The 23,176-nt window shown below is 33.1% G+C and overlaps 2 protein-coding genes across 3 annotated transcripts; both read right to left on the reverse strand.

Annotated features, from left to right (window-relative positions):
* Positions 1–1,167: 1,167 nt before the first annotated feature.
* Positions 1,168–13,664, reverse strand: LOC127107167 (beta-amyrin synthase-like). Of its 2 annotated transcripts, none has more exons than XM_051044459.1 (15): positions 13,373–13,662; positions 4,758–4,943; positions 4,481–4,570; positions 4,160–4,357; positions 3,989–4,073; positions 3,549–3,715; positions 3,262–3,453; positions 2,930–3,163; positions 2,704–2,826; positions 2,516–2,614; positions 2,290–2,346; positions 1,837–2,205; positions 1,669–1,749; positions 1,487–1,570; positions 1,168–1,359 (listed from the first exon to the last, which is right to left on the reverse strand). In XM_051044459.1, exons 1-15 carry the CDS (start codon positions 13,571–13,573, stop codon positions 1,237–1,239), a joined length of 2,289 nt encoding a protein of 762 aa, XP_050900416.1. In that variant the 5' UTR covers positions 13,574–13,662; the 3' UTR covers positions 1,168–1,236. The 2 variants fall into 2 exon arrangements, with proteins under 2 accessions (XP_050900416.1, XP_050900417.1); XM_051044460.1 differs by lacking the exon at positions 1,168–1,359 and having other exon boundaries at positions 1,481–1,570; positions 1,837–1,884; positions 2,015–2,205; positions 13,373–13,664.
* Positions 13,665–20,477: 6,813 nt separating this feature from the next.
* Positions 20,478–22,717, reverse strand: LOC127107170 (beta-amyrin 11-oxidase). The gene is made up of 8 exons (XM_051044462.1): positions 22,488–22,717; positions 21,925–22,405; positions 21,542–21,808; positions 21,366–21,455; positions 21,183–21,261; positions 20,989–21,095; positions 20,779–20,900; positions 20,478–20,695 (listed from the first exon to the last, which is right to left on the reverse strand). Exons 1-8 carry the CDS (start codon positions 22,715–22,717, stop codon positions 20,596–20,598), a joined length of 1,476 nt encoding a protein of 491 aa, XP_050900419.1. The 3' UTR covers positions 20,478–20,595.
* Positions 22,718–23,176: the final 459 nt, after the last annotated feature.

Raw genomic sequence — 23,176 nt, forward strand, 5'->3', positions numbered from 1 at the left:
ACCTGTTTAGAACTAATTAATACAAAAAATTTCTTAACAACCAAGAATTGCTATGATAGTAGAATGATAGTAGCATTGAACAGAATTGTTTTATTCTACTGTAAAACAACATCCTAAAATATAATTTCCTTACAACTAATCAAAACAAAAATGATTTTATTATCATTTTAGCATGTAAACTTTACTAGATCTAAAATTCTAAATTCAGTTCCACAAATGGATAGATTATGCAGAACTAATTCATATTAAATTGGGTTAATCCAACAAAACTTTAAACAAAAATATTCATATAATTTCTACTAGATCTAAACTTGAATCTTACATAATAAACTATGAATCAGTGCTGAGTGAAAAATCGAAGATCCACTTTTTCGTTGTTGCATTTTCTTTGGTGTGTGTGAGAAGATTGCGTGGGTTTTGTTTAAGAGAGAGAAGAATAGGATAAAATAGATTGTTTTCAATTCCATTTGTGTTTTAATATTTGAATTATAATTTAAAAAACCAAAATTAAAAAATTAAAAACATGTTTCAGCTCTTTTACTTTTTTAGTTTTTAAAAGTTAAAAACACAAAAGAGTTTTTGAAAATTATAATTCAAAAATAGTTTACCAAATACATTTTTAATTTTTTAATTTTTAAAAACAAAAAAAACTGTTTTTAGAAAGGGAACAGGGCCTAAATCACTCTGTACCTTAAAAGTTAATTGTTTTCCAAATTAGATTCAAGTTATAAATTTTACTAATCAAATGATGATTATGATCGATGATAAATAAAGCTAACATTATGCTCTTTGGGTTGAGTATTCCACAACTACAAATAGAATTGAAAATGATTGAGTTTTAACACTTTTGTGGCTTTTTGAGAAGTTTTAATCTCAATCTCTAGTTTTAACAAAATCTCTAAGAATAGTTATGATGAAGAAATTGACAACCTATCTCACTTCAGAAGTATCAAATGGAAGAATGATACTTGAAGAATGTGAACGCAGAGATGAAATGGATTACAAAAAATATAAAGACCAATTGAAAAGCAAATCATGATCCATTTCATTCGCCAACTAAAACAATAAGCTGGGAAATTGGTGAGACATAAAAACATGGAAGAACACAACCATCATCAAATAAGTGAACATGTAACAAAACTTCAGCAATATATGTGAGAAATATGCTTGACCAGACAACTTGATTGTATAATAATTTGAATTTGTACTTTTTGTGTCGACAATATTTCTTAGCAGTTAAAACGCAATGGAAGGCAATGGAACATGTCTAGAATATTCAGCTAGAGCCCATAATGGGTAAATATTTCTATACATTGGGTAATGCAGCATACAATTTCTCAAGACTACTCCTGTGATTTCCTGAAATAAGACAGAAAACTAATAATTGTATGAGATAGAATAAATACAATAATGATATTTTGGAAAATCTAGTTCTATAACACTTATTCCCTGCAAGGGTGTTAAATATCAAAAGATTAAGAAGAACCTGTTGGGGCCAATCACCATCTTCTAACTGGGAATTAATGAGCAATTTTGCAGCATTGTGAAGAGGAGTAGGGTCTCTTTTTGCCTGTAGAAAGAAAAAAAGTTTTTTGTAGTTATTTATGGTAATAAATTAGTATTTCGACTTTTAATTCATGATGAGATACACAAACAACGGAATTAAACCTGGCCGCCATGAATTAAACCCATAAGGGCCCATGCAGTGTGTACAACATTTGACCGGCTTCCTTCCAGAGGAACATATATCTAGTAAGACATCATCACTTTTGTTAACTCGTCTTGAATTTGGCCAATAATTGGTAACTAATTAGTTATAATTACTCAATTAGGAACCTTTTTTGGGCATGAAAGATAGCTCTCCCCCCATCCACCATCTTTTCCCTGCATTGCGAGAAGAAATTTAACACCTTTTCGAATAGTCTCACTATTGGTACAAGTCTTTCCAGCAGCTGCTAAACCACCAAGAGCGAACCAAGATCCATAAGTAAAGCAAATTCCCCAGTTTCCATACCATGAACCATCACATGCTTGCGCATCTTCAAGGAATCGAACTGCATTGAGAATGAAATTTTCTATTTCGTTCTTCCTATGCCTTGGATGTAGCTTCTTGAACAAAACTAAAGCTTGAATTGCAGTTCCAGTGCATTCAACATGTTCATGTTCAACTACAATGTCCGCTAAAAATTCAATGGGATTGAGTAGCTAAGAAAATTACAAAGTTAATTAGTTTATTACGCAATGAATAGGTTTCCTCAATCAATGATTACATATTAATTAAATACTTACTTCTAACCATTCTTGAGCTCCAGCGGGCTCCCAGGCTGCCAAACCTCCTTTTTTACTCTACAATTATTTCATAAAAGGAACTTGTGTCCAAAGTTAATTAAGTAAACCAAACATTAATGATCAAATTCATTTCCAAAACCCCTGAGTTTTCATTGATCAAAGGTTAGAGAACAACTAATCTGTTAACTAATTAAAAGAAAACCAAAATAAATTTAACATTACTTGCCTGAAGAGACATTAGGAGATTGACAGAATCAAATAGCCTTTCAGGTTCCATCTTGTCCCCCACAATTTCTGGAGGCAACAATGATAAAAGTAGACAACACTGAAACACCACACAATATTACCTTTATTAACATACATGAGAAAGCTTATTAACAAACGAAGTTGTTCATAGCGTATATTTTTAGCTACCTTTAAACCTTCTGCGGTACAATCAGAAACTTGCCATCCATGGTCTTGATCAGAGAAGGTCCACGAGCCTTTAGAAATATGACGATGCATACTCTTAAAATCTCCAGAAGGATTCTCTGTAACCTGTGTGACATAAGAATATAAGTTTTTATATAAAATAAATATAGAATGAGTATTGTTTAAATTCTTGATGACCACTACCTAAGTAATCAAAAATTAAGTATACCTGAGACTTTTTGATGAAATCGTGTCCTTTTGTAAGTGTAGGTTTGATTTCCTCAATTAGGTTAGTGGCAAGCAATGCTTGAACGGCAAAACCAGCATCCCATTCTTGACTACCAAAACTCTGCATGGTCATTCCATCTTCTGAAACCCATAAGTAATCAGGGACCCTTGCTAGATGCTTCTTGAAAGCATCTCCGTTTGGATCTTCCACCCAACAAGCAAGCATACATAAAACCTGATAAATATATACATGTTAATACTGTACTTTTGAATGAAACCTATGAGATAGTTTAGTTTGAGCTGATGCATACCCTTAATTTCTATACTATTTACCTTTTCCACACAACCAATAGTAAGGTATCGACTATTCTCATCCTCGTAGTGAATATGCTTCATTGTTACTTCAAGGGCTCTTTTCCTAACCAATTTGTTGAAAGGCCAACGATTTAAAAGTGGCTCGGTGAAAATATACAAGCTATCCCATATGATATCTTGTATCAAAGGATGCGGATAGTAAATATCTTCCTGTGAGACATAAAATGGATCATAATCCCCCCAACCATGTTAAAAAGGAGATGTAAATTCACACATTGTCATTAATTAAAGATAATGGTTCTCACTTTTGCACATAGGTGACGTGCTTTCGTCCAATTAATTTTTTCATAGGGTTGATTATGAAGTTCTTCTCGCAACTGTAAGATGAGCGGTGTGATTGGACCCACAAATCGTTTTCCATACAAATAAGACATAGGCATGTATACCAATCGACAATAACACCACATTTTAGCTATAATAAATAAAAGAGGAAAATGAGATATAATAAACAAACTATTGAATAAATAAACATTTTACTTTTATATATATATATATATATATATATATATATATATATATATATATATATATATATATATATATATATATATATATATATATATATATATATATATATATATATATATATATATATATATATATATATATATATATATATATATATATATATATATATATATATATATATATATATATATATCACAACGAAACCAATAAATTAAACCTGGATGTATAGGAAGAAATGAAGGTAAGACCCAAAATTCAGGGGGCATTGGATTATTTCCCAACCAATCAAATACACCAAGTATCTATTGATAAAAGATATTTTTTATCAGTAACATACACATTTATATGTTAATTCTAAGTTTTTATATTGCATAGAAAAGAATGATACCGAAAGCCAAGTTTTTCCCCAGGAAGGTATATGTGTGACACCACCGTGTTGACGAATCCAATTTCTTGCTCTAACGCAAGTATTGTCTTCACCACCATCAGGCCCTTCTCCGAGAATCCGCATACATATATAGTTGAGTGCAGTACAAAACATGGTGCTATGACCCTCAATGTGAAGCCCCCACCCTCCATCTTCATTCTTCAAATGAAACCACAACAAGGTCATTACAAATTGTTCATGATCAATAACAGTAAGAACCCTCCAATTTTATGATTTAAATAAGTAAATAAATGTTTGTTAAAATCAAATGATCAAGTGTACCTGATGACAATATATGTAACGAAGAATCTCTTTACGGTATTCTTGTGGGAATACCGAATCAAGGTGGCCAGTAATGTAGACACATAAAACCTACAAGTAGAAAATGAACTAGTTTTGGTTAACTAGGGTTTCATTCATCCATCTATGTAAATAAATAAATACAAATGAATAAAAGTTTTGATTATGATTAAATATACTTTTCTTTACAAAGTAAATACACGACACCATTTTACTACATAAACGCTTTGTGTGTGTGAGAGAGAGAGTATGTACTTACCAAGGGGGGCATGAAAAATAAAGGACCTGCACTTTGAGCAGGCCAATGCCCATCACTGGCTTGCAATGCGGCTAAGTGATGTGTGCCTCTTTTCAATGTTGTTGTAGCTTTTTCATATGTTATCTCTTCTTCATCTTCTATCTTCACGCCACCTATTGATTGTTTAAAGTTATTTTCTCTAAGAACCTACAATATCAACAACAATCTCATGAAATAAAAAGCAAAAAACACATTACTTCATCTAATTCAAAGTATTTGTTTTCTTTTAATTTCTAAACTAATAATTTCTTTCAATTAAACTATCTAATTTATTTTATTTATATTAAGAGATTAATTGGTATGCACTGTCAATGTAAAAAGTTTTACACTGTCAATGCGTCACAATCATCCGTTTGTATTACTTTTCAAGTGGTTAAAATAAAAGTCAAATATTTTAAATAAATCAATGATTGTGATTAACTGACAGTGTAAAAATTCTTTACACTGTCGGTGTATATCAATTAAATTCGTATAATAAGAGATTAATTGGTATGCACTGTCAGTGTAAAAAGTTTTACACTGTCAATGTATCACAATCATCCGTTTGTATTACTTTTCAAGTGGTTAAAATAAAAGTCAAATATTTTAAATAAATCAATGATTGTGATTAACTTACAGTGTAAAAATTCTTTACACTGTCGGTGTATATCAATTAAATTCTTATAGTAAGAGATTAATTGGTATGCACTGTCAGTGTAAAAAGTTTTACATGCATCACAATCATCCGTTTGTATTACTTTTCAAGTGGTTAAAATAAAAGTCAAATATTTTAAATAAATCAATGATTGTGATTAACTGATAGTGTAAAAATTCTTTACATTGTTGGTGTATATCAATTAAATTCTCAATTTAATATTTTTCACTTTAAATTTATGATAAATATGAATTCAATATATATATATATATATATATATATATTGAATTCATATTTATCATAAATTTAAAGTGAAAAATATTAAATTGAGATTAATATGAGTTTAATTGAAATGCACTGACAGTATAAAGAAATTTTACACTGTCAGTTAATCACAACCATTGATTTTTTAGAGAAATTTGAGTTTTTCTATAATCACATGTAAAGTAACCCAAACAGATGATTGTGATGTATTGACAGTGTAAAATGTTTTACACTGACAGTGCCTAACAATTAATCTCTATATATATTTATAATTAATATGAATTATTTAACAAATTAATCATTAATCATTCTATTTATTTTATTTATGTTTAAAATTTATATGAGATTAATTACTATACACTGTCAGTGTAAAAAGTTTTACACTGTCGGTTCATCACCATCATCCGTTTGTATTACTTTATAGATTTTTAAAATAAAAGTTAAACTTCTTTTAATATCCAACGTCTATAATTAAGTGATGTTGTAAAACCCTTTTATACTGACAGTGTATTTCAATTAATCTCAATTTATATACATTGATTAAATATTATTGAAAATTCGCTAATTTCTCTTGAAGAACTTGACCAAAATTTAATGAATTGTGAACGAAATCTTGATGAACAAGAATCAATCTTTCTGATTGATTACTCATCTCGTTCTTCACTCTTCACTCGAGTGAATCAATCATACTGATTGCAAGATTCCGCTGCACAATTGATAACGAAAAGAAACAAAATTGAATTGGAGAAGAAAAGAAAAATTAGAGTTTACGAGTAAGGAAGAAGAGGAAGAAATTTCTGTAGAGTTTTTCTTTGCTCTTAAACTGAGAATTTTATTCTTTACAACTGCAAGTATGTGTTATACAATAATAAGGATTACTCCCTATTTATAGATTAAGTTTGCTTGCTCCCTAAGAAAAGCCCAAATACTTAATTCTACTAACACTGCAAAATTAGGCCTAAGTAAAAATCCATGTCGAGGCTAACTCCTCGACACTTCGACAACTAGGTGTTTCGATAGCAACATGCTTCGACACCATGAATTACATTCTCAACACACCACCTAATTCATTGTGTCTAAGTTATATTTATCATAGATCTTAATTTCTTGAACACTTCGACATGTAGTCCTTTCGTCATGATATCTGCAATATGATTCTCAATTCTACGGTGTTCGAAATTCAACTTCGTTTCTACCACTTGCTCTCGAAGATAATGGAACCTCATTTCGATGTACTTGCTTCGCCCATGTGCTATTGGATTCTTCAGGCATGTTATCGATCTTCATGGTAATTGCTCCATGATTCTTCCCTGTAATCTCTTCGATCAAATTCACCATCCATGTTGCTTGACATGAACAAAGAGAAGCAGCCATGTATTCTGCTTCACATGACGACATTGCCATTACTGGTTCCTTTCTCAAACTCCAAGCAATTATTGTACCACCTAACATAAACACATAGCCCGCTGTGGATTTTCTATCCTTAGCATCGCTACACCAACTTGAGTCGGTGTATCCCATCAACTTGCATTCTTTTTCTTCTTCATCTACAAGAAACAAAATTTCATAGTCGAGAGTTCCTTTTAGATACCTTAGTATCCTCTTTGTCGCTGCTAGGTGTGATACCTTTGGCTTCCGCATGAATCTACTCACCATACCTACAATGTATGCCAAATCAGGTCTTGTGTGACAAAGGTATCAAAATTATCCAATGAGTCTTTTGTACTATGTTGGATCGACATCATCTTCATTTATGTCATTTGACAATTGCAATCTGGGCTCAGCTGGAGTCGAAGTTGGGTTTCGATCTTGCATCTCAAATCTCTTGAGTATTTCACCTGCATATCTTCTTTGGTGCATCATTAATCTTGTACTACTCTTGTAAAATTCATACCAAGGAAGTATGAGAGATTTCCCAAGTCTGACATTTCAAACTCCTCACTTAGGTCATATTTGAAGTCATCGATCTCCTTCTTGCAACTTTCTGTTATCAAGAGGTCATCGACATAGAGACATAGTATAAGTGTAGCGGGGTATTCGTTATCATTAGAGATATTGACTAACTCCAAGGTAAATCATACAAGTCGAGTCGCCACCGCACTTCTATTTATCCAAAGGAATGGTTAGAAAGCGAACAAAAACCTAAAAGTTTTATCGAATCAAAAACTAGTAAAAATGTCAGAGATCTGGGTAAGGGGGTTGGTTATGCAATGGGAAGGTGTTAGGCACCCAAAGCATCCTAGGTACTCCTAGGGAGTCCTTTTCACATTTGTTGTAAGGTTGTTGTTTTTCTTTTTTTTTGTGAAAATTTATTTGTGCAAACATGATTGAAGGGATGAGAAAAGAATATACAAATTTATTTACATTTTGTGTTTGAATGGATGAACCCATTGCCTACGTACCATCTTAAAAAAAGATTAGGATCAAAACCTCGTAGTTCGGGGTAAAAAAATTCAAAAAAAGTTGGTGAATTGATTGGTCCAAAAACCTTAAGGTCTTTTGTTATCAAAAGAAGAAAACTCAACCTAAAACCACAAATCCACCATGTGAGGATAGCTTCAACATGCTAGTGAGGGGTTAACCCTATAATAAGCATGGAAGACTCATTGTCCATCACTAAGGATAAAGGTGAGTATTATATCTACCTCAAGGATAACTCAAACCTAATAGCTAATGGTTATAAAAAAAGGTTTGATTAAGAAGGTGGCCATTGAAACCAGAAAAAGTATTTGAATGGGTTATATTTACCAATTAAAAGTATTTACAAAAATATGGTTAAAGTGGATTAAAAGGTTCAATTCAAAATAAGTGTTATGAAAAATAAGTTTGAAAATCAAAAGCATAAGACTTAGGTTTCTAATGTTGAAAACAAAAGTTATTGTTTGCACAAAAAGTTTCGGCTCGGGTTAGAATGGGGAAACAAAAAAAAGGGTTAAATTCCTAAACATACAAGAGATAAGGGAAAAGAAAATAAAACCACATTAGGAGTTCCCCTCTTGAGATCATATTGATGATCCAAGTAGCTCCCATCCTTTGGAATAAGCAGTCACAAACAAATATCTCAATCCATTAAGCACATGTAATCAGAATAAACCTCCAGGTGGTATCCCACAAATAAAGTGGAACACCAGGCCATCTCTGCAAGAGTCATGTGAGCCCTCACAAAAAAACTCAACAAACAGGTTAGAGAAACAAGATAGGGTAATCAAGAGTTGCCCCCAAATCAAAATGTAACCACATGAATCATGCCATTAAAATTCACAAAAAAGCTCACAAAAAGCAACCAATTGCAGAGCAATCTGAGGGTTTATATGAGAGGGAATTGGTTCTTTGCCGATGAGTTCCCTTCATGGTTTGGAGGCTGCTCTGAACTCTGTTAGCTCTTCTCTCACTTTCTTTTTCCTGCCAGGGTAATAGGAATGGAAATGTCCTTTTGTTTCACTAAAACTCTGAATTTATAACCTGATTTTTGTGGACCTGTGGGCTCAAATGAGAGAGGCTCAAGTCCAATTTTTTTTGTTTTTTGTTATATTTTATTTATTTATTTATTTTTTTATTTTATTTTTTATTATTCATTTTTTTTTCTTCGTTTTTTCGTTTTTTTTCTTCGTTTTTTCGTTTTTTCGTTTTTTATTATTATTATTATTATTTTTTTTTTTAGTAAACAAAAGTAAGAGAAACAATGATGTATAATTCAAGCATGCTTGGTGATCTCAAACCAATCACAAGGAGTCCCACCCAAAGGCAAAGGGAACCAAGATGCTCATGATCCTTGAGGCTATGCAAATGCAATGTTATGATGCCATGAGGGATCTTAGGGTCAAAATTGGGGTCTTACAATAAGCAATTCACAATTGCTTCTTCTTACATATACTCCATGCTCAGTTGTGCACTTCACAAATTCATTCTCCTCTAGAAAACCATTTATCTTCTTAGTCCAAACTCTTGGAGCTTGCTTAAGTCCATACAGGGCTTTATGCAACATCTATACCTTGCTTTCTTCGCCATGTTTCACAAATACAACCGGTTGTACAAAATAACCTTCTTCATCTAAAGGGCCATTTAGGAATGCATATTTCACATCCATCTGACATATGTGCCAATTGTTCATGTTTGCTAGACCAACAATCAACCTGATTGCTTCGATCCTGACAACAGGTGCAAAAACTTCATTGAAGTTGATTCCTTCTTTCTGAAGAAATCCTTTTGCCACAAGCCTTGCCTTGTGTCAAATTACTTATCCTTGGGGATTCAACTTCACCTTGTATACCCAATTTACATCGATCTTCTTCTTGCCATGAGGCAATTCGACAAATGATCAAGTATTGTTGACTTCGATGGACTCTAGTTCCTCATTCGTTGCTTTCACCCATTTCGAATCCTTCAATGCCTTAGCTGCATTGACTGGTTCGAAATATGCATAGAAAGCATAATGTACCAACTCATCTTCGTCATTGATCACATCGTCTGATGTAATCACGTATTCTTGCAACCTTGTAGGCATGTGTCTTGTTCTTTGAGGTCTGCTTGTGCTTGCTTGACCTCTAACTTCTTCCTGTAGAACTTATCTTTCGACTTCACTAGCTGGTTCTTCACATAAGATTCTCACTGAATCCTTATTGAAATTCTCAGTTCAATCTCATTCCTTAAGCTCATCTATGATCATGTCCCTGTTGATGAGTACTTGCTTGTTCACTTGGTCGAACAATTTGTAACCTCTAGTCGAATGATATCCTATTAGGATCATCTGACTCCACTTGTCATCAAGTTTTCTTTTTAACTGATCAGGCATGTATCTATGTGTTATAGATCTAATACTTTCAAATAGCTCGAGCTAGGCTTGACACCAGACCAACATTCTTCTAACGTGATTCCATATAGCTTCTTCGTCGAACATCTGTTCAAAATATATGTTGTTGTCGACACAACTTCTCCCCGTAATTCTTTGGGTAGATGATTGCCTTTGAACTACTTCTTACCATATTCATGACGGTTCTATTCTTCCTTTCTGCAGTTCCATTGTGTTATGGAATGTAAGGGGCACCACATCATGCATAATCCCTTCTTTCTCACATAACATGTCTAAGTCTTTCAACACATATTCTCCATCACCATCAGTCCTCAAAATCTTGAGCTTTCGACCACTTTGTCTTTCGACCATAGATTTAAAATTGATAAATACCTCCATAACTTCACTTTTCTTCTTGATCAGGTAAGTCCATAGTTTTCGACTGAAATCATCTATGAATGTGACAAAGTATCTATTACCTCTAATCAAATCCACCTGGATAGTACCACATACATCAGAATATATGGTTTCGAGAATTTCCTTCGACCTATTTCCCGTATCCTTGCTGAATTTGCTCTTATGTTACTTCTCTTGCACACATTCTTCACACACCTTGTTTGGAATGTCGATTTTTGGTAACCCTGAAACCATATTTTTTCTCTTCAAATCTCTGATGTCTTTGAAATTGAGATGGTCAAGTCTATAGTGTCATATCCATTCATCCCTGCTAGCTGCAGTTGCAAGGTACTTGTACTCCATCACATTAAATTTAATCCTAAAGGTTCTATTCTGAGACATGGGTGCTTTCAAGATTAACTTTCCATTTGAGTCAAGAACTCTCATCATTTTGTCTTTGATCGACACTTTGTAGTTCTTTTTGACCAATTGCCTTATGCTGAGAAAAATACTTTTCATGTCTGATATGTACAATACATTGGAAATTACTAACCTCTTTCCATCTTTCCTCATAATCAGAATATCCCAAATACCTTCAGCTGCTAGAGTATTTCCATTTTCAATATTTACCATGTTCTGCAATGAGGGTTTTATGTTGACCAACCAATCTTTCCTACCAGTCATGTGTGATGAGCATCCTAAGTCCAAGTACCATTGGTCATGGAATCTTTCTTCATCTCTTGTTGTGACCATCAGCAACATCTATTCTTCTTCATGCTCTGCAAACTTTACATTATTATCTTGATTCTTTTGTTTTTTAGGAGAATCACTAGAGTAGTGACCATACTTCTGACAGTTGAAACACTGAATGTGACTTTTGTCAGGTTTTTTGACCACCACCTCTTCCTCTACCTGCAACACCACTTCTTTGGTTGCTTTGGTATGCAGGCTTTCTCTAATTTGACCAATCTCATTCTTGCTAATTTCGGCCAGTTGAATAATTGTAGCCTTTTCTACCTTTGTTGTCGAGCCACCTCCCTTTACCTTTTTTCTCTTGCCGATTATGCATGTAAAGCCATCACTCTTCGACTTGCCTGCAACTCTTTCATCCATTCTTTGTTCATGAGATTCAAGTGTTCCTTGAAGCTCTTCCTTTGTCAATGTTGACAAATCTTTTGACTCTTCTATGGCTACTACCACGTGGCCGGACTTTAGAGCCAATAACCTCAAGATCATTGAAACAACTGATCTTGATGTCAACACTTCTCCATATATCTTGATTTGCTTAACTAGTTTTGTATCCCTAGTGAAAAATCAGTTATGCTTTCATTGTCTTTCATCTGAAGCAATTCATACGTTCTTTTGTGAGTTTGTAACCTCACTTCTTTCACATTTTCAGCGCCTTCAAACAATTTTTCAAGAATTTCCCATGCTTCTTTCGTTGATTCAACATCGCTAACCTTTTCGAAATTGTCCGCATCAACATATTGATGGATCATAAAGAGAGCTTTGTAATCTTTCTTCTTTAATTCTTTATGTGCAACCTTTTCTTCATCCGCCGAGTTTGCTGCAAGCGGTATCACTCTCTCCTTCACAAGATTCCCACGGATCGCTCAGCCAATTTTTATATATCAGATGTTAGAAATTCGCTAATTTCTCTTTAAGAACTTCACCATAACTTGATGAATTCCGAACCAAATCTTGATGAACAAGAATCAGTCTTTATGATTGATTACTCCTTTTGTTCTTCACTCTTCACTCGAGTGAATCAATCATACTTTGATTGCAAGATTTCACTGCAAATTGATGATGAAAAGAAACAAAATTGAATTGGAGAAGAAAAGAAAAATTAGAATTTTCGAGTAAGGAAAAAGAAGAAGAAATTTCTGCAGAGTTTCTCTCTGCTCTCAAACTGAGAATTATATTCTTTCCAACTGCAAGTATGTGTTATACAATAATAGGGATTACTCCCTATTTATAGATTGAGTTTGCTTGCTCCCCAAGCAAAACCCAAATATCTAATTCTGCTAACACTGTAAAATTAGACTTAAGTAAAAATCTATATCAAGGCTAACTCCTCGACACTCCAACAATTAAATATTTCGATAACATCATACTCCGACATCATGAATTACATTCTCAATAAATATGATATAAATATTATGAGATCAATACAGTAGAGGTATAAATTAGATGAGCCATTAATTTATGCTTTAATTTTAAGTATGCCTATTCAAATTGATCTTCACTCATGTGCTATTTCAGCAAAAATAAAAAAGAAATTTTTATCTATCCATCACAAAAAATTAAATAGAGTTATCTATAAAATAAATTATATTGAAAACCCTTCATATTTAAATAATTTAAATGATTGGTTAAAAATATAATATTATCCAACTTCTAGAGATAGATAGAGAAGTTTTAACTTATATATAGTTCTATTATAAATCCTTATTTTTATCTTTGGTTAAATCATTAGAAATAATATGTTACCTGAAAACGCCATAGGAGATCACTGCATGGTTTTACTTTGAAGCGATTGTCATAGAAATGACGACGAGCTTCTTCAACTTGAGCTCTCTCTTCTTCACTACCTGCTTCTGGATCATACTCCCATGTCTGTCTTCCAACAAAGATGTTTGTGCTAAACAAATATGGATCGTTACCACCTTCTGCTATCTTCAACCTCCACATCTTTTTAGAGAAGGTGGTGGACTGTGAGGTATAGAAAAAGCTGAAATCGATATGAAGTGGATGGAGCCATTTCAATTACACATAATTATATCATTATCTTTTCATTTTACTATTTCTTAAGTTTAGACCACACATAGATTTTATTTATTTTTTGTAATTAATTTATTAAACAACTTTTTATAATAATTTTATTTGTTAAATAATTTTTTTTATTATGACTTTCCTTTTTCTTATATATATAAAACTAAAATTTGATGCCTCAAGGTCGCATCCTCTATCTTATATTTTTCAAAAGAAGTTTATGATGGGAGGTTGCATCATGGCATACAATTGTCGGGAATTAAAAAATAATATACTTTCGTTTTATTTTTAAACCAAACAATTATTCTTACTATTGTAATGAATTTTTATTTATAAATAATATAGTTAGGTTAACTATTTTAAAAATATTATATATATGTAAAATAAAGTTAACGAATACGTTTGAAATTAGGTAGATTAGATAACTTAACAGATAAATGTTACTTAAATTAAATGAGTGGAAATCATTACTCTAGGATTCAATCCATATCTTACGTATAGGCCTACTATACTAATCATATTTATTATTTTCTCTTTGTAATATCAATTTAAATGATAATATGACCGTTGTAACCTCTCTGAGTATATTTGGGATCACTTTTTTTCAAAGTAATAATGCTAATAGTTTTTCTTTTTTCTCTTAGGTTTATATTTATTTATAATTCTCTAAGTTATGTTATATGACAGGTTGGATTTTTTATTTTTAAATAATCATATTTTTTAAATTAAATTCCTAAATAACTATTTTTTCAAAAAAAAATTAAAATAATCATTTTTCTCAAATAGATGCGCCAGTTGAATTGACGCATCCATTTACATTTCAAAGGAGACGTCAGTTCCATTGGCGCATGCTTCCAATGACATTGCATGAAGGCGTCATGGTTGTTGGCACATGCAGGTGTAGTTTAACACATGCGCTCATGCATCTGTCGCATGCATGTGTGTTTGTGTGTGGCGCATAGGCCTTTGGCGCATGCATTTCATCGTTCATATATGTTGTCGCATGCCCTAGTTCACTTCTCCAATGGAATACTGTCGATCCACCGTACTGCATATGCGTTTGACAATTTGATGTCTTTGCGGTAGTGTTTGAAAGAAGGTTCTGATAATGCGTAACCTGCGTTAACAACCTTCTTCCGCAATGTTTTGTCTTTGATCTCCCGTATAAAATTCTGAACGATATGTCTAATGCAGAAGACATGCATCGACGGAGGATCCTACCAGTCATTATCAATATTTTTGTATGCACTGACTATTGAAGGGTGTGTAGGTCAGAGATCAAACATAAGTTAGGTTGAGTACAAATGAAACAGTCATTTAAATGTTAAATTTAATAATCAATTCTGAGACGTTTTTAAAGAGAGTGCATGTGTTTTGGACTTTTTCTATTTTTATAACACATATACGCCAATTAAAATGGCGTAATTAAATAAAATATTCAATTTAAAGCTATTATAAAACATAATATTCAATTTAAAACTGTTATAAAACATAATATTCAATTTAAAGTTGTTATAAAATATAAAATAATTTAATTATAATTTAATTATTTGTTTTTCATTTTGATGTGACTAGACCCTGCACAGACTGCATGCATAAGAAACGCAGAACGATGGATTCCAACGTGCACGCGTACACAATAATCGATTCTGACAAGTTTTAAGGGAATGCATGTTTCACACTATTTTGGACTTTCTTTGGTTTCTTAAAAGGTGTTATAAAGCATGACATGGACTCATAGAACATATATGATGTATTTAAAACACTTTAATTGAATTCATTTACATAAATTAATATTGTATAACGTACTACTTGTTTAGGTATAATCCTACAAACCCTAGGTTTGATGTTGATTCTACCACCTCCAAAATCCTTAATCAAAGATTGATCAAGTAACCAACAATGTCGTTTTAATTCACCGTTCTCACGCTACTTCTTTAAACGAAACCCTATATTGTAAAAATTATATTTCTATAGGTCGACCTGTAGACGTATATGTCAACCTATACTGTAAGTTTTCACAAAAAAATATTTTTCATGCACTTTTTATGCATGAGACCTTTTCCAAGTTGTTTCCAAATACTCTCATGCTTTCTAATGCATAACACATGCATGCACCAATGCATGTGACACATACACACATGCGCACATGCATGCGCCAATGCATGTGGCGCCTACATGCATTGGTTGCATGCATGCGCCAAGGCTTTGGGCACTTCCTTTTATGTTTAGTTGGATGCGCCAGTTGAACTAGCGCATCAGTTAAGAAAAATGGTTATTTTGGTTTTTTTTTTAAAACAGGTTATTTAGGGATTTAAATTGAAAATACAAGTTATTTTTATAAAAAAAATCGACATGTTGAGCCAGTCATGTATTTTTTAATCCTTTATTTTTGCTAACAATTAGTGTGTGTTGTTAAGTCAAAGTTGTTTGCATGTTAGTAGCAGTAATTATGCATTGAGGACCAAGTATTTAGGAGGCAATTACTTTGTAATTGGTGTAGTATATATTGCTGATTTGAATTAATGAATAACACAACTTTTTGAGCTCGCAATTCATTTGTTAATTTTGACAAATGGTATCAGAGCGGTTATACAAAAACTGACAACAATCTGGTGATTGAGAAGGGAACCATAAAGAGTGAGTGTGTACCAGAAGAAGAGAGAATGGGTGACGCAAATTTCGCGAAGGCTTGCATTCCAATCTTTGATGGAGACTATGATCACTGGAGTCTCTTGATGGAGAACTTGATGCGTTCCAAGGAGTATTGGAAGGTAGTGAAAGAGGGTTTCACATAATCGGCCACATGAACAACACCAACCACATAATAAACTAAAGTTTTGGAGGAAATGAGGCTAAAAGATTTTAAGGCTAAGAATTATCTATTTAGTAGCATAGATAAAACTGTCTTTAAGACGATTACAAAGAAGGGAACTGCCAAGGAAATTTGGGAATCCATGAAAACCAAATTCTAAGGCAGTGCCATGGTTAAGAGAGCTCAACTTCAGGCTTTAAGGAGAGAATTTGAGGTGTTGGAGATGAAGGAAGGAGAGACAATTAACCACTACTTTGGCAGAGTCATGATTGTCTCTAATTCCATGAGAAATTGTGGAGAAGTGGTTGAAGAGGTGAAGATTGTTGAGAAAATACTTATGACTCTTACAGACAAGTTTAATTATGTGGTGTGGTCAATAGAAGAGTCTAAGGATCTGAATGAATTGACTGTTGATGAGCTGCAAAGCTCTTTGCTAGTGCACGAACAGAAGCTGGTCAGAAAAACGGTCACAAATAATCAAGCTCTAAGGGTTGGAGTTGATTATGGTTGAGGAAGAAACAAAGGTTGTGGTAATTATCAGGGAAGAGGTGGAGGACACAATAGTTCAAGAAGCAAGGAAACAGTTGAATGCTTTCATTGTCACAAATTTGACCATTACAGGAACGAGTGTCTTGAGTGGTCCCATCAGACACATTACAAAAGTGAGTTTAATGAAGAAATGTTGTTAATGGCTACGGAGAACGGTGAGCAACATGAGGCTCTGTGGCTCTGTGTCAGAAAATGAAGTTATGTGAGATAGTTAAACATATGGAGAGCTTGTTAGCAAATGTCATGACATTGATTCAACATTGATTTTCTTGAGAAACATGAAAGATATAATTCAAACGGCTATACAAGTATATCATAATTTACTAATCTCCATATAAAAATACAAGTTGCTTAATTAATTTAACACTAACTTCTATCAATAAATTTTGTAATAGGTTAGTGATGTTTCTAGTGTTCCTGGCCATTCAAATTCTCATAGTGTAGGCAACAATGAAGATAATGAAAATGATACTAACTAATTCTTACTAAAGTTAATACATGCTATTATTTTTGGAATGAAGGTATCTATGTTTAATTGTGTTATTACTTCTCTGTTCTTGTTCTTTTTATTTCTTACAGGTGAAGATTAGAAGCTACTAATAAGACTTGTAGATGGAAACTAAACTCTTATGGGAAACAATTTGTTTATTTTGTTATTGACAAACTATATATTTTTTAATATAATGCTCTAAATTACTCAAGGATTGATATGATTTATCCATAGTTAATTTTTTATATTTTGTAAGACATTATGTTCATTTTCAATATATACATATATGGTGGGAAGCTTTTTTTTTATTTTGCAATTATAAATATATCTTTTTATGGTGTAGGTAATTTGATTAATTTTATAGTATAAATTTATATATAATTAAACATCACGAGTATGAATTGTATTTATATGCATAAAAATTGAAAAACAAATATATATGATAAACAAGAAGGATAAATATTATAGATATAAAAAGGTAAAAATCATGGATTAAAATATTTATTTTACTTTGCTCTATACCTACGGCCAAAACCAATAGCCAAACCATTTTAAAGTTTACACGAAGCTTTATACCTACCGCCAAATCCGTAGGAAAAACGTAAATAGTAGATCCTACGACTCCTAATCCGTTAGTAAGGGGTATAGGTAATATTGCGCTATACCTTTTTATCTATAAAATTTATTTTTAAAAGGTGTTTCTCTTTGTCAAGTTGTATGAACTTTAGGGACACTTGAAAATTAGAAAAACACTGAAATAGAATCATACACAACCATTTCTCTATCATTTTAATTATTTTAAATCATCATTTATTTTATTAATGCATGAGTAAAGTGTAGGAAACATTTTTCTATAATTTATTATCAAAAGATATGTTTATTGTGTTTGTGCAATTCATATTAAGGTATTCAAAGTATTCGGAAGGAAATTTTCAATTAATCCTCATTGCATCTGATATATAATAACTGGTATGGACGAATTGAACCTAAAGATTAGTGTGAAATTGATACAAGACAAGTGGACATAGGTCCAATATCAGTCACTAAACCCAAGAAGGAAATGGAAGGCCCAAGTGAGATATCAGCTCCAGCTAAACGCAAAATCAACCAACCTGTGTGGATGAAAGATTATGATTTCTACCAAGGGACCAGAGGATAATGTATTAACCATGTATTTGTTTATTAATTCTGGTATTTTCTTTTGCTAGATTTACGGAAGTGATTATAATGAATGAGCTCATAAAAGCTATACTTGTGAACCCTTTTGGGTTATGTTGAATGATAAGAAACCTCTTTTCTCAATAATACATCACATCACTGTACTACGGTGTATCATTGATGCTTTCCTTATGGACCCCTGAGAAACCTTCGATCCAAATTTGATGCTCAGTTTGCTGACCTTCGTGCATTGCTCAAATCATCGCTAACCTCTCACACAAATCAAATTCACAACACACTACACAATCATCTTTTGGAGGTGGATACCGAAATTGCTAATTTGAAGCTCCACACACCGATGTCATCTGAGGGGTTCTCCGACGCTGCTTCTCGTACAATGAAGCTTAGTGTACCATGCTTTGATGGTTCCAACCCCATTGATTGGATCTTTCATATCGAGTCATTTTTCACATTCCATGACACACCGAACGCCTCTCGACTCCAAATCATTTCGTTTCATTTAGAAGGGTGTGTCGCTGCTTGGTTTTAGTGGGAGATGCAACATCACTTGTTACCGTCTTGATCCATTTTCTTGGCGGTCGTTTAACACCGATTTGGTCCAACCGCTTATGAAATGAAATCTCCGGCGAGAGTTGCAATTCCATAACCCTATAACGCCGATGGCGACATTCGCCATGGCACGCACGTATGAGGCGTGACTACATGACAATCCAGCGCATGTTAAAAGTTGTCTTGTGGGCCCTCTTCTGCATCAGGCCCAATTCTCCCTAACCTTACACCCAACTCCACAAATAAGAGCATTTAACTTGACCACCACCCCCGACCCAATTCTCCCTAACCTTACACCCAACTCCACAAATAAGCGCATTTAACCACCCCCACCCCCACCCCAATTCTCCCTAACCTTACACCCAACTCCACAAATAAGACAAAGAACTTCTTGCTATCATTGAACTCATCCTTAAATGGCGCCAATACCTACAAGAGTATTAAGGAGCTACTACAACAAGTGATACAAACACCGGATCAACAAACATATGTGAGGAAACGTTTGGGGTTTCAGTTCCGCATAGAGTACAAACCGGGGGTTTCTAACCAAGTGGTTGATGCCTTGTCCAGGGTACCAGCAGAGTGGACAGATGACGAGAATTTGTGTTCGACGGCTCTTATGGCATTGGTTTCCTCCCCACGGTTGGGATTGTATAACTACTTAGGAAGGAGAACAGTTCAGACCCGTTTTTATTGGCCTTTCACCAACAATTGGCACAGAACAACCTACCCATCCTTTTGTTAGATTTACGAAAGTGGTTAGGATGAATGATGAGCTCATATAAGTTGTACTTGTGAACCCTTTTGGGTTATCTTGAATGACAAGAAACCCCTTTTTCTCTCTAAATTTCTTTCTTCTTTCTTCTTTTGGAGCTGACATTCGCTCGAAGAGTGTATCAGAAATTCACACGCTTTGAATTTTCAAATACGATCTTCAACAATACTTCTTTGTTCTAGTGCTGCTACATATTTCCAATAATCACAATATCCAACATTCCCTAGCTCCAAATCAAATGTTAATGACAAAGATCGAGGGTTTACAAAGTCGAATGGTACCAGACTCGCTTTTAGCTGTGTATATCATCCTGAGTTGGACAGAAGCTGAGGTAATTAATCGGATTCTACAAACTTATTTGCATTGTTTTGTCTGCGACAGTCCCAAGAGCTGGTTCCAATAGCTTCATTGGATACAATTATCCTACTACTTTTTTGTTACTGCACTGTTAGTACTATCTTTTAACAATACCGTGAATTTACTCACTTCATTACAAGAAACTTAAAACAACATCATTAACCAAAATAATTCATGAGTCTGAACATAAGAAAGACAAACTAATATAGTAGCTTACAAACAAGTAGCTAAACACGTGCAACCTTTATCACCTTAGAAAGACAGTTATCAGTTGGCAAATAGATTGGCCAGTTAGTATTACAACATTCTGGATTCATTCGCTCCAACCTATAAAATACACAAATTACTAATAACAAAAATAAACTACTTTTTAAATACCAGTTTTACGAGTATGAAATATCAAAGTTTACCTGTAATTAAGGAGGAAGTGATGAAGATATACAGAAATTTCAAGTTTTGCTAAGTTGCTACCCGGACAAAGCCTACTTCCTGCTCCAAAAGGAAGAAAGGTCCCTACTTTAATTGTATGATCCTGCACAATCAAAGTATCATTTTTAAAAATTCTTTTTAAAAATTTTCTAAAATGTTTCCTAAATTAATATATATATTATCAAACTTACATCCCATCTGGATGGATTAAATTGTTGATGATTTGAATGATATTCAGAATTCATATGAAGAGCTCTTATCCACACTAACACTCTCCATCCTTTTGGTATCAGATAACCTTTCAATATCGAACAAATAACACACATCTCTTTCAATAAATGAAGATAACCAGAAATGATAATAATCTGCATGTAAAATTAAATACCATTTATGTGAACATCAGATTTAGCCTCCCGAAATATTGAAAAGGGGAAGTTCACACATCTTAACATTTCATTGATTACCTACAACAAACATATAATAACCTTATAGTTTTTTTTTAACTCAAAAAATAACTAATGGTACAATGTTAAATCTTATTGATGTTGATCAATGGCTATATACTTACTTTAGAAAGATACACCATTTTTTTTACTTCACTAAAACTCAATCTTTTCTGCGAATCTGCTCTTGTCTTCAATATCTCTTCTTGCTCTTCCTATAATATATGAAATTTCTCTTCTTTTTAAGGACAAAGCAACGTCAAAATCTCAAATAAAAACAGATAAAAAATAGTGAATATACCTTGGCTATTTTGAGGAAATGTGGATGGTTTGTAAGGTATATGATTGTCCACATGATCCCAGTAGCTGTAGATTCATGACCAGCAGCTAATAGTCCTATTAACAAATCACTGATATCTCCATCCTCCATTTTTCTACCATTCACATCTTTCATATCTAATAGAATATCCATAAAATCTTTTCTCTCTCCCTCATGTTGCCCATTTTTTATCTTCTTACTCCTTTCACTCACAAGAGGTTCTAATATTTTCACTATCTTCTCCCGTGCCTACAATAATAATATCATGCAAATGTTAAACATTAATTGAAATGTTGCAGAATCCGCATCTCTGCAACTACTATCAACTGAATTGACTTAACAGAGACACATAATTGTAGTAATACCTTGAGTGCGTTGTGAAAAGTAAAACCAGGAACATTAATGGGAAGAGAGTTCAAGCCATTCATCAAATCCTCGAATAAACTTTCAATCTTTTTAACAACATTGTGATTACAAGAGCCCATGAAAACATGGACAATAGCTGTAAAAGAAACCTTCTTCACTTCTTTCAACAGCTCAACGGGATGCTTCATACTAGACACTTCTTCTAATGAATGTACAACAATGTCCTCGATACGTTCTAAGAACATTTCGAGTCCCTTGTTGTCCACAATGGGAGGAGTAAATTGGCTTCGAAAATGCCTATGATCGGCTTTAGATCCATCCACTGCGAATTTCGATTGTAGTAACTTCGCAACGGGTTTCGGATAACCAGGTTTAAAGTTTACATCATCTAAGAGCACTCTTCTACTCATCTCAGGCTCACAAATTATGATACTTGGAGTTCCTAACAAGTGATTTTTGTAGATACCATTTCGTCCATATCTGATCAAAAAAGATAAAAGCAAAGTAACTAAATCAGTAATACAAAATATAAACATGAAGGAATAAAGAAGAGAAGAGTCACTTGAGCATAATGTTGGTAATGAAAGAATCAGGTTGGCCATTTTTGAAATCTTGGATCAATGTGAAAAGATTTCCAATAAGAGGCCATCCCATGTCACCAGGAGGCAAAGGGTATTGTTTGTTTCTTAGTTTGAGATGATAGTACCATCCATTAAACCTTCTCACTAACTTCGTTAAAACGTAGCATGCAAATAAAGTTGCTGTACAAATGTAAAACCATTGCATTTTCATCTTTTTGTATCCTCTGCTCATTCCTCTGTATAATCTTATATATAACACAGAATAAGGATTAATTTAACTTAATTATTTTTACTTTTTTTTTCTCCAAATTAACCTTTCTTTATTAGTTTGTCAAAAAATTTAATTTTTTTCCACTAACTATTTAAATGTAGATTTGTTTCCATTATTATTGGTTTATTTTATATTATTTTTTTTCCACTAACTATTTAAATGCAGATTTGTTTCCATTATAATTGATTTATTTTATATTAAAATTAAAAAATATGAAATTCTTATTTCATTCACTATTTATAATAATACATTTTATAACAAAACTTTCACGAACCGAAGTCAAATGGTCTGACACGCGTCATTGTATTTATTTATTTTTAAAAATTAAATCTTATTCTTAATAGGGGTGTTTATGGATGCAGATAGACCCGTAAATCCGCTAACTTAAATCGAACCAAC

The sequence above is a fragment of the Lathyrus oleraceus genome, chromosome 7 (assembly GCF_024323335.1).
Source record: "Lathyrus oleraceus cultivar Zhongwan6 chromosome 7, CAAS_Psat_ZW6_1.0, whole genome shotgun sequence".
Classification (NCBI taxonomy): domain Eukaryota; kingdom Viridiplantae; phylum Streptophyta; class Magnoliopsida; order Fabales; family Fabaceae; genus Lathyrus; species Lathyrus oleraceus.